This window comes from Pogona vitticeps, chromosome 5, assembly GCF_051106095.1.
Source record: "Pogona vitticeps strain Pit_001003342236 chromosome 5, PviZW2.1, whole genome shotgun sequence".
Taxonomy (NCBI): Eukaryota; Metazoa; Chordata; class Lepidosauria; order Squamata; family Agamidae; genus Pogona; species Pogona vitticeps.
In genome coordinates, this window is record NC_135787.1 from 190528171 (window position 1) to 190539872 (window position 11702).

Here is an 11702-nt window from a genome sequence, read left to right on the forward strand (position 1 = left end):
GGAACCAACGTCCATAACTAGATGTAGAAAACTTCGGTGGATCTGAGTCCAATTCTATTTTCATTTTTATTTTGTAAGGAAATAACTTCTAATCATTTCTCCCTGCGCAGGCAGCGCAAAACTGGGAGCAATGTAATTGTTAGGGGATTGCACAGGGAGAAGCAGGTTCTAGTCCTCATTTGAGCCATGATAATCACTCGGTAACTTTGTGGCAGCCATTCTCTCTCAGTCCAACGTGCCTTGCAGGATCGTTGTATGGATAAAGTAAGTGGTGAAAGCCATATGCCCCACCTTGACCTCATTGGAGGAAAAGTAAGAGAAAAATGTAACTAAGAAATAAAGTTTAATATGTGAGTGCCCATTGTTATTATGAGGAAAATGCAGCAGCAAGATATACTTCTGATATGCCGCCATGACCTGTGCCACTCCCTGGAAATGGCCAAACAGTGGCTATCGGATTAGCGAGGTTAATTTTCAGCAGGAACGCAGTGTGCCCTTGGCTTCCTGTTTCACAGAATCACAGAAATCATAGAAAAGTGAAGTTGGAAGGGGGCCTACAAGGCCATTAAGTCCAACCCCCTGCTCAAGGCAGGAATACAATCAAAGCAGATCCGCCAGGTGATTATCTCAGTTTTTCTTGAATGCCTCCAGCGTTGAAGCACTCACCAAATCCTGAGGTCACTGGTTCCTTTCTCCCAAATCACATCTCTAGAGCAAGCATATGGACACATGCGTGTATGGGGTGTGTTGCTTTTTAGCAGGTAATGGGAGTGGACCCACAATGGAGGTCAGACGCACACTTTGAACTGGGACGCAACGTCTGTTTTCCTCAGAATAAAAGAGGCCAGTTGAAATAATCCTTCCTCCTTCATCTGGCCACTGTGACACACGCCTTAGTTACAACCTGGCTGGATTGCAGTCATGTGCTCTGTGTGGGGCTACCGATGGAAAGTGTCAGGAAAATTCAGCGGGCCCAAAGGGCAGCGGTCGGATTGCTGACTGGGGCTGGTTACAGGGATAACATAACACACACGCACACACACACACCCCGGTGGCAGCAGCTTCACTGGCTGCCGATCAGTTTCTGGGCACAATTCAAAGTGCTGGTTTTACTCTATAAAGCCCTAAAAGGCTTGGGTCCAAGCTATCTCAAAGACTATATCTCCCGTTATGAGTTGGCTTAGATGTTATGACCACCAGGAGAGGCCTTTCTCTCGGTCCCAACACCTTCACAGGCGCATCTGATGGGGACGCAGGAGAGGGCCTTCTCTGTGGCTGCTCACAGACTGTGGAACTCCCTCCCACTGGAGGTCAGATTGGCCCCATCTTTGCTGTCCTTCCGCAAGCAGGCAAAGACCTTTCTCTTCAGGGCAGGCTTCCCCTCAATGACTGGCTCCCTGAGTGGGGTTTTTATATGGATTGTTATGTCTTACTGCTTTGACTGTGTTTTTAGTACCTTGTTTGCCTGAAAATAAGACCTACCCTGAAAATAAGCCCTAGTATGATTTTTCAGGATGCTTGTAATATAAGCCCTACCCCCCCCCAATAAGCCCCAGTTAAGTGAAACCCTGCCCTCCACCCTTGTGCAGCAACCAGAAGATGACATGACTGTAAAATAAAACATCCCCTGAAAATAAGCCCTAATGCGTTTTTTGGAGCAAAAATTAATATAAGACCCTGTCTTATTTTGGGGGGAACACGGTACTGCTTGTATTTACCCTTTCTCAGAGCAGTACGTGTTCGTTCCTTTTTAATATTTGTATGCTTATTGTTTACAGCTTTAATGTTGTCTTTTAATGATGTAAGGTGTCTTTTGATACTCATTGTTCTTAGCCTTAAATATTATTTATTAATAATGAAAGCCACTGTTGTATGCCCATTATTTTCAGCTTTAAATATTGTCTTTTAATGATGTAAGCCACCTTCCACTTTGAAATGAGGGAAGTCTGAAACCTCCTGCCTTCTGGTACCCAGTGGTCCTCCGTTTTCATTCATTCTTCTGATGTTGTGATCACACTATCTTATGTTGTTCCCTCTTTTCTTAATATTCTTACCACTTTTCTTGTGCAATTGACTCTCCTTATATTCTCCTTTCTTACATTTTTATCTCTTCTCTTTTTTTAATGTCGTTCACTCCAGTTATGTTTCTCTGTTTTCTTATCTCCTTTCTTTTGATACACTTATCTCTCGTTATGTCCCCTGGTTTCTTCGGTTCTTATCACTTCTCTTCCTGTCTTCTTAGAGATAAAAAGGAGAGACGTCTTGACGCCACATGTAGTAAAACCCTATAGTACAGTATTTCGTTACCATGAAAAGCAATAATGGCAATAAACTTTGAGGGCTTTAAAATGGGATTGTTAAACATTGGGGATAACAGCATTTAGCATTTTTTACTAATCACAATGGCTATATCCTGCCTCTGATAGCAAAAAGGTGGTAGACATCTGTCTGTCAGCTCATGGGGAACATCCTTGATACTGGACAGCTGAGTTCATTTCTTGCTTAGGCACTTATGGACTGCTTGGCCATTGTGGAAAACAAAATATTGAGCTAAACATGCCTTTGCTCTGGGATGAACAGCTTTGAGGGATCCGTGGGCTAGTGTTCTGCCACTGGGACCCTCCGTGGGCTACACCAACCACCAAACGCGCTGAAAAAAGCGAAGGTCTTGACGTGTAGTTGTGGGTTTTTCGGGCTCTGTTCTGAAGGTTGTTCTTCCTGATGTTTAGCCAGTCTCTGTGGCCGGCATCTTACGAGGACAGGAGTAGAACAGAGCATGGGCAGAGTTCCGACTCCAGTCCTCTGAAGATGCCAGCCACAGAGACTGGCGAAACCTCAGGAAGAACAACCTTCAGAACACAGCCAAAGAGCCCAAAAAAACCACAACAACCCTCAGATCCCGGCCGTGAAAGCCTTCGAGAATACATTTTGACGTGTACTTTCAAGTTTTAAAAATAGGCAGTTGGGGGTGGTAAACCATGTGAGGTTACCTTATGATTTTTCCAAAGCTGAACCCTTGTTCCTGGAGGTTTCCATGGGATGCCATCCTTGCTTGAAAAGAGAGAAGGGGTAGGGCAAAAAAGCCCCCCAAAACTCAGACTTAGAGGGCCACTCTAGGACTACTTCTGTCCTCTTGTTATCCAGCAGGCACAGCTTATATTCATAGCTGTAATTCTCCTCATTATTGTATTCGCTCAAAATGTAGTGTTGAAGGAGAGCTTTATGGAACGGCTGGATGGCTCTGTGATTTAGGCATCTGGTTGAGAGTTCGATTCCCCCCATCGTGCCTCCTTGACAGAGGCAGGACGTGATGATCCATAGGGTCCCTTCCAGCTCTGCAGTTCTCAGATGATGATGATGGTATTATGGATTTCCAGAAGGATGAACAACTAGGTCCTAGATCAAATCAAGCCTGAACTCTCTCCAGCAGCGAAACATGAGTAAACGGAGGCTATCGTACTTTGGGCACATCATGAGAAAACCAGATTCACAGGCAAAGACAATAAGGCTGGGAATAGCGCGTAGTTGCAAGAAAAAAAAAGGAGACTGAATAAATATATATATATATATTGTCAGTTTTAACTTATGGATCCTTTTTAGGGTACTCCAGACAGAGAGTACTCAGAAGCGGTCTGTCCTACGTTTGATACTGCAATTGCATAACAAGGAACAATAATTCGGTGTGTTGTTATGGAAATGTCATTCTACAGCCAACAAGAAATGTGTCACACATCAAGTTCAGGGTAAAGACAAAGTGGAAGGCTGGAAATGTTTGTCGATAAATATTTGGTTACCAGTTGCCAGTTCAGCTGGGCAGGTTCTCACAAAAAGCCAGGAGAAGCTGTGGGGAAAGATAACCATTTTAATGAGAGTTTTACAGGAAAAAGGACCTTGAAAAATCCCTGCAGTAGAACCCCTTTCTAAATTGGGCAGTACTTCCACCCACACCAAGTAGAAGCAATCTTCAAAAGAATAGTAGAGGAAGTTAATCACTCGAGATAACCTGATGGCCTTCAGCTTCCTTCTGGATTATATTTAAGCAGCAGACTCCCTTCTCCTGCTGATCTTGGGAGACAAAGCTAACTGCCTCTCGGTTAATCCTTCTGACAAGGTAAAGTAATTTCCTTCTCTTAGAGCATTATTGTCTATTTTGTAACAACGGTAATGTTGACCATACTACTAATACTAATAGGTCAGGACAGAGGAAGTGTGGGTCAGGAAAGCTATAAGGCACAGTGTGGGGCCACCAGGTGACTATAATGTTGGCATCCATTCTGATCCAAGGAGATCAGCATCCAAAGAGATACTCAGGGATCAAGTTCCGAGAGTGATCTCGGACCAGAGATACTCTCTCTCTCTCTCTCTCTCTCTCTCTAAACATCATCCACCTCATGGAGTTGTTGTGACTTTAAAGTGGTGTAGCCCCAAAGTGGGGTGACCTGCATACACTTACCAAAATGCACAAAAAAGATCCAGAAGCCACGTGCCACGTATGTAGTAAAGTTTTTGTTTATTTCTATTATTATGTTGTTTTGATGTCGTCTTGTTAGCTGCCCAGAATGGTGGCACTTCTACTAGTTGGGTGGGATGAAAATGTAAGTAATTAAGTAAGTACAGTAAATTGCAACTGCGGTAGACTCATTTGAATCAATGGAACTTAAACAGAGGAGTTGACTCACCAACGTCTTGCTGATTTGGGCCTACTTTAGTGTAATTTACTACACGAACGAACAGGATTTCAACCCCTGTGGATTCAACAGTACTTAATCCATAGATCACCCAACTTTTGGGGCTCAATCGAAGCAGCTGCCTGTGGAGAAAAGCCACTCTTAAGAGTTTAGTATTAATCTGCAGCAAAATAAAATACTTAAAATATTTTAAAAGAAGTCAGAGATCTCTTAGAAATGCAGCTCTTCTTTCCATGCGCTCACCTCGGGTGCTACTGCCCTCTTCAGTGTGTCAAGAGACAGCAGTGGCGGTATGGGCTGCACCGTCCTCTTTCATTCCAATCCGAAATTTGCCTTGTGCTTCGCTTCCTTCTCTCCTGTTCTATTCCACAACTATGTGTAGTCAAGGCAGAACGTCTCTAGAGCACGTCTCTAGAAGGAGTGCTCCTTCAAGTGGTAAAAAAAGGGGAGACTAGGGTGATCTCTGGAACAGAAACACTGGTTTTCTTTGTATGCCTAATCCTGGAGGTCTACAAAACAAAAGAGATCACTCTGCTGGAGAGAAAATATAGCAAAAAACTGGTGTGTTTTGGCTGTCAATGTACATCCAGCTCTTTGTGTCTGTCCACCACATCCAGTAAAGGGCAGGGGGAGGGAGGGAGTCACTTTGCCAAATTGATACTGTCATTGTAAAGAATTAGGAGGACATTTAAGGGACCTTGATTGTGTTGCCATATTTCCACCTGCTTCCGTTATCGGTTACCTGAGCAATGAGATGCACTCTGCTTCAGAAACAGTTGTCCATAAAATATGTGAGAAACCTCACAATCCCATCTTTGAGATTTCTTCCCCAGAGAAATCTTGCTGCAAAAAGGTGGTGAGGAAGATTTCCCATCTCTTCATTTCTCTCTGAAAGTCTGCAGGATTTACATCCCAATTCCTCTGCTGTTTTTGTTGTGTACCCTACGTCCCCTTTACAAAGCTGATAGAGAGACATAGGATGTGGGCCACCACAGAGATCGTGTTCATTAAATCATGAAGCATGGCATTAGTGTGAAGTTAAGAGAAATGGAGTTGGCTGAATAGTTTGGAGCCAGAGGCTGGGGGTTCGATTCCCCCCACTGTTTGCCTCCTGGGAGGAGAGCCAGCCTAGGTGGCCTTGGGCAAGCTGCGGAGTCCCAGGGCTCCCCAGAAGAAGGGTATGGAAAACCACTTCTGAGTCTTCTCTACCCAGAAAATCCTGAAAAGGTTTGCCATAAGTCAGAACAGACTTGACCGCACACTCTTATTATTAAGGGAGATGGACGCCCAGGGTTCAACAAAAACATTTCCATCATACTGAGCAATTTTGTGTTTCTGTCCTTAAAAAAGGTGCTTTAAACTAGGTCAAGCCAGCTTCATGTTGCCTGCTCTGACTGACAGTAGCTTCTTTGGGATCTCTGTTTTCCTGTTATCTGATCTTTAAAGGTAAAGGATTCCCCTTGACGTTTAGTCCAGTTGTGTCCTACTCAAGGGGGCCGTGCTCATCCCCGTCTCCAAGCCGTAGAGCCAGCGTTTGTCCATAGACAGTTTCCGTGGTCACGTGGCCAGCGTGACTAGACACGGAACGCCATGACCTTCCCACCGAGGTGGTCCCTATTTATCGACTCGCATTTTTACATGCTTTCAAACGGCTAGGTTGGCAGGAACTGGGACAAGCGGCGGGAGCTCCCTCCGTCACGTGGATTCGATCTTACGATGGCAGGTCTTCTGACCTTGCAGCCCAGAGGCTTCCGTGGTTTAACCCGCAGCACCACCACGTCCCTGACTGCTCTTTAGGGTCTTCCTTATCTGAACCTGGGGGCTTCTGAATGCCTGTGCCCCACCAGGGAGATGTTACCCTTTCCCATTTGCAGAGGGGGGAAAAAGAAGAAAAAGACTCCACAAAACACTGCAGTTAAGACTGGGGTTGTGATCAAGGAGAAACATGGCGTGACAAAATGAGCAACCCTGTCTTATTTGTCCAGACACAGCAGTGGCTTTGTGACTGAGATTTCCATGTCATGTAAACATGACATTTACTTCTCTTTCCTCAGGTCTTTTTTTCTCTCTCTCCGAGAATGTCAACTCTCAATAACAAACCTTATTGTATGAACAATCCACCCCATTCCGTTCATAAACATTCCTGCGTGTACATTTCCTTCTACGTATATTTCCTTGAAGCCGGGCTGCCAGGAGCCTGTTCTCATCAAGAGGGCCAGCTCAAGACCTATTATTGTTGTCTGAGACAAAGGACCGCTGAGCATCTCCTTCTTTCTTCCTTGAACCGCCAGGGACAATTGGACCCCCATACCTGCTGGGGATTGGTTCCAAGTCCCCCCGTGAATACTGAAAACCGTGGATAATAGGGAATGCTAAATATGTAGCCCGATGAAAGGGGAAAAAACCCCACCATTTGCAGCCTGAAGCAGTGGCTTCACTCTGTCTCAGTGGATGCTGGTGACTCTGATCTCATGGGGCTGATGAATGCACTCCGTCTTTTAGTCCAAACTTTTCAGGGGATATCCAAGAAGCTTAAATGCTATGCACAGAATAGTTCATAGGACTTATAGCAACCCTAACGGGGTTTTCAAGGTGAGATATTTAAGGAGTGGTTTTACTCGTTCCCCGCTGAGCTTCCATAGCTGAGCATGGATTCGAATCTTGTTCTCCGGAGCCCTAGTCTGTTCCTCTAACCATTACACCACCCTGGGAACACAAATACATGTGAAATAAAAGGGAGCCTTGAGGCCACCACAAAACGCAAATGCAACAGCAGACAATAGCTTTATAGACCAGTAAAAAAAAATCATCATACAATAGGTGAGCTTTTGTGGATCAAGACCATCCGCGTTGTCAGGCTTGTGAAAAACTGAAAAGTCCAAAAGTTCATGGCAAAATGTTTCTCTCAGATGTAAAAGGTAGCCCTGTGGTCAATGCAAACAAAAGATTACAATTGCTTTTGCATCTGTGAAGGAGGGCCATCCTTCACAAATTGCTTTTGTGATTCACAAGTGGAATCTGCAAAAACGTTTTGCAGGAGGCGGGGCTTCTGCATCAGGAGCCCCGTGGCGCAGTGGTTCAACTGCAGTAAAGGTAAAAGTTAAGGTTCCCCTTGACAATTTGTCCAGTCGTGTCCGACACTAGGTGACGGTGCTTATCTCCATTTCCAACGCATAGAGCTAGTGTTTTGTCCGCAGACAATCCTCCGCGGTCACGTGGCCAGCGTGACTAGACACGGAATGCTGTTTCCTTCCCACTGTGGTGGTACCTATTTATCTACTCACATTTTTGCAGTTTGCATGCTTTCGAACTGCTAAGTTGGCAGGAGCTGGGACATGTGACAGGAGCTCACTCCGTCACATGGCTTCGATCTTATGACTGCAGGTCTTCTGACTTTGCAGCACAGAGGCTTCTGTGGTTTAACCCGCAGTGCCACCAACTGCAGTACTGCAGCCAAATCTCTGCTCGCGACCTCTGTTCAATCCCAGGTATCCAACTGAAGGTTGACTCAGCCTTCCAGCCTTCTGAGGTCAGTAAAATGAGGACCCAACTCAATGGGGAGGGTGGATATGTGGAGCCTGCATAATTAACTTGTAAACCGCCCAGAGTGTTTTGAGTGCTATGGGGCGGTATATAACTAGCATGATTTGCTTCCCCCCTCTTTTGCATAGGGTACCAAGCAGGAGCCAGACTTTTTTATTTTCCAGATTCTTCCCTTCCTTCTCACCCTTATTACCAACCCACCTCTGATGTCCAACTTCTGTTGGACAAACTGGAGCAGACACCCTATCCTCTTTTTACAGGTCAGCCAGCTCCCTGTCTAACAACCATTCCCTTGCCGGATCCCTTATGATGATGATGCTGGTGGTGCTCCTCATCTACACATGCTGGCCCTACACGCCAGGGAACGGCGAGGTGGTGTCCTCTTTTGAAGACTTCTGTCCCCAGTTTTTCTTCAGAGGAACCCCACCAAGTATGGGGCTCGACCCCTCACGCCCTGCTCGGATTTGCCAGCGTTACAAGAACCAATATCGGTACGCAACTCTGTATGACAAAGATAACCGCATCCCGGTCTATTCTGCCTACATCTACAACCCTGGGACGGCAAAGAGGCCAGATACGTGGAGGATCGAACCCCAGGTAAGGTTCAAATGAGGTGAGAATAATTAGCACATCATTAGGAGCAGAGCTGTCTTAAGGGAAAAGACCCACATTCATCGACTAGTCACACATTCATCAAGAATTAAACAACTATTATATTAAAAAAAGGTAAATTAAAATCAATAGTAAAACACATTTAAAACTACAGAGCATAACAATCCATTTAAAAACTCTCTCAGACCACCAATCATTAAGGAAAAGCCTACCTGAAGAGAATGAATATTTCAATTGGTCCTAGCTAGCTAGATGACTCAGTGGTTTAGGTATCTGGCTGAGGTGCCAAAGGTTGGGAGTTCGATTCCCCCACTGTGTTAATTGGGAGAAAAGCCAGCCTGGGTGGCCTTGGGCAAGATGCACAATCCCATGGCACCCCTAGAAGAAGGAAATGGTAATGCACTTCTGAATATTCTCTACCCAGAAAGCCCTGAAAAGAGACACATACCATATTTTTCCATGTATAAGACTATACTGTTGTCTAAAATCTTTAGACTAAAAATTGAGGGTTGTCTTGTACACAGAAGTAAGCTTAGGAGAAAAAAACGAGTGGAGGGGAAAGCAGGGATCAAAGTGATCCTGCAGGGCTTTGATCCCTGCTTTCCCCTCTACTTGCTAACCCTTAGCAAAAGGAAAACAGGGATCAAAGTGCTGCAGGATTGCTTTGATCCCTGCTATCCCCTCTGCTTGCTAAGACCCATGGGGCTTAGCGAAAGGAGGGGGAAGGATCAAATCAATCCCATGGCTGTATAAGGGGGAAAGGGATCAAAATGACTGTGCAGTCGTGGAATTGCTTTGATCCCTTTCCCCCTCCTTTTCCTAAGCCATGCGGGGCTCAGCACAAAGGGAGAAAGCAGGGATCAAAGCCATCCTGCAGCACTTTGATCCTTTTTACCCTACATTTGCTAAGCCCCACTTAGATTTCTTAATTTTGGGTTCGAAAAGTGGGGGGGATCTTATACATGGGGGTCTCTTATACACGGAAAAATACAGCATGTCAGAACTCAGGATTGATTTGAGGGCACATTATTATTATTATTAGTCAATGCCTAGGAATTAATCTTCCTCTCTGTACTGTATATCAGGAAACACTTAACTGTTAGACCAGTACAACAATGGAATCAATTTATCTTGGGAGGTGGGAGCGCTCCAACACTGGAGGCCTTCAAGAACGAACTAGACCACCCTCTGTCAGATCTGCTTTGACTTGGATTCCTGCCTTTAGCAGCGGGTTGGACACCATGTCCCCCTCCACCTCCTCTATTCTATGATTCTCCGATTCAATTAATTGCCCTTCTTTCTGCTTTCTTCCTGCACCACAGCTCCTTGATTCAACATTCCCCCAGGAAATGGAAACGGAATGGGCTTTCCTGAAAGAATATAATTCCCAAGAGGAAGCTCTCCAGGACAGCCAGGCCATTGCACGAGATTATAAGAACCTTACCGGTCTCAACCGGGGTCATCTCAACCCCAACTCGCACCAGCCTGATCGAGATGCAAAATCGTCTACCTTCACTTTCACCAACATCGTGCCTCAAGCCATCAAGCTCAATGGAGGGGCATGGAACAATTATGAGCAAAAGACCATGTTGCAGCAGACGGAAGGATGCAACGAAACGTTTGCCGTGGTGGGAGCCGTGCCTGGCAACAACTACATAGCTGAAGGGAGGGTAAACAAGCCCAGCTATCTATGGTCGGCCGCCTGTTGCGTGATAGATAACAATCACATGAAGTCTTGGGCGATCATTGCCCAGAATGATGAAAATGTGGTCTACAGTCTGACTTTGAGGCAGCTGGAAGAAAGGTTAGCAAAACTGTATAATCTGAATTACATCTCCCTGTTTGATCGTGACTGTCCCAGGGAATAAAAAAATACAAAAGAAATGGCTGCAGAAGAACCTGCGGGTTTCCAAACGCCTGAGTCAAGCTGTTTGAGAACATTTTATAAAAAAATTCTAGCTTCAGATAGAAAAAAATGCAAGCAAAAAGCCCTTGGCATGCAGCCAGGTTGCAGGTCCAGATCCTGCCTCTGCTAGCGGGTCTTTTGCCACGATCCAGCAATTATATATACATGCACAAAAGCTCTGTGATCAGTATAAATACTCTGCCTACAAAGGCTTCCCTGTACACCACAATTCAGTGCGTGCGCTTATGAAGGGGTGCCTCTAATTGTAACAACAGAACGTGGATGTACAAGAACCTTGATGGTATATTTCCAGTCTTCAAAGAGGTCTGGATTGGCCATTGGGCCATTGCCTTTTTGTACAGTGGTGCCTCGCTAGACAGTTACCCCGCATGACAGTTTTTTTTGCTAGACATTGACTTTTTGCGATCGCTATAGCGATTCGTAAAACAGTGATTCCTATGGGGGAATTTTGCTGGACAATGTTTGGTCCCTGCTTCGCAAACCGATTTTCACTAGACGACAATTTGCTTTTTGCTAGACAATGATTTTGCTAAACAGCAATTTCAGTGGAACGGATTATCATCATCTAGCGAGGCACCACTGTATTTAATTCACAAACCTCTAAAATGGGTATTATTAATGACCTACCTCACAGAGCTGTTGAGAACACACACAGTAAAAGTTGCACACTGTGTTGGAATTATGCATGGATACTTTAACTAACTACTCTTTTGCAGGTGGGATATAACTGTTCAGGTGTATTTCTCTGTTTTAATAAATTCTCCCCATTGCCCTGCAATCATCCGAGTTTACAGATTTCAAGGTGACCTGGATAGGAAAGCTGATGAGTTGGCAGCAGTTATGAAAAATGTTTCATTTTGACCGCAAATTCCAGAGTCCACCAGCTAGCAGAGCGCTCGTCTTCAGACCTTTTTCTTTAGGAAAATAACCTT

General features: G+C 45.0%; 1 protein-coding gene and 1 long non-coding RNA gene across 2 annotated transcripts; one reads left to right on the plus strand and one right to left on the minus strand.

Annotated features, from left to right (window-relative positions):
- Positions 1-3551: 3551 nt before the first annotated feature.
- Positions 3552-5787, minus strand: LOC140707816 (uncharacterized). Its single transcript, XR_012088002.2, has 2 exons — positions 4680-5787; positions 3552-3841 (listed from the first exon to the last, which is right to left on the minus strand). It is a non-coding gene; the product is annotated as an uncharacterized LOC140707816 (long non-coding RNA).
- A 2536-nt stretch (positions 5788-8323) lies between these two features.
- Positions 8324-10731, plus strand: LOC110088978 (endonuclease domain-containing 1 protein). Its single transcript, XM_078376511.1, has 2 exons — positions 8324-8828; positions 10166-10731. Exons 1-2 carry the CDS (start codon positions 8538-8540, stop codon positions 10709-10711), a joined length of 837 nt encoding a protein of 278 aa, XP_078232637.1. The 5' UTR covers positions 8324-8537; the 3' UTR covers positions 10712-10731.
- The last annotated feature ends 971 nt before the right edge of the window (positions 10732-11702 follow it).

Excerpts from the sequence above, each read along its gene's own strand:
- LOC110088978 (XM_078376511.1), top strand. The coding sequence starts at position 8,538 with ATGATGATGATGCTGGTGGTGCTCCTCATCTACACATGCTGGCCCTAC. Across the intron at positions 8,829-10,165 it reads CGTGGAGGATCGAACCCCAG|CTCCTTGATTCAACATTCCC; the intron begins GTAAGGTTCAAA and ends CCTGCACCACAG.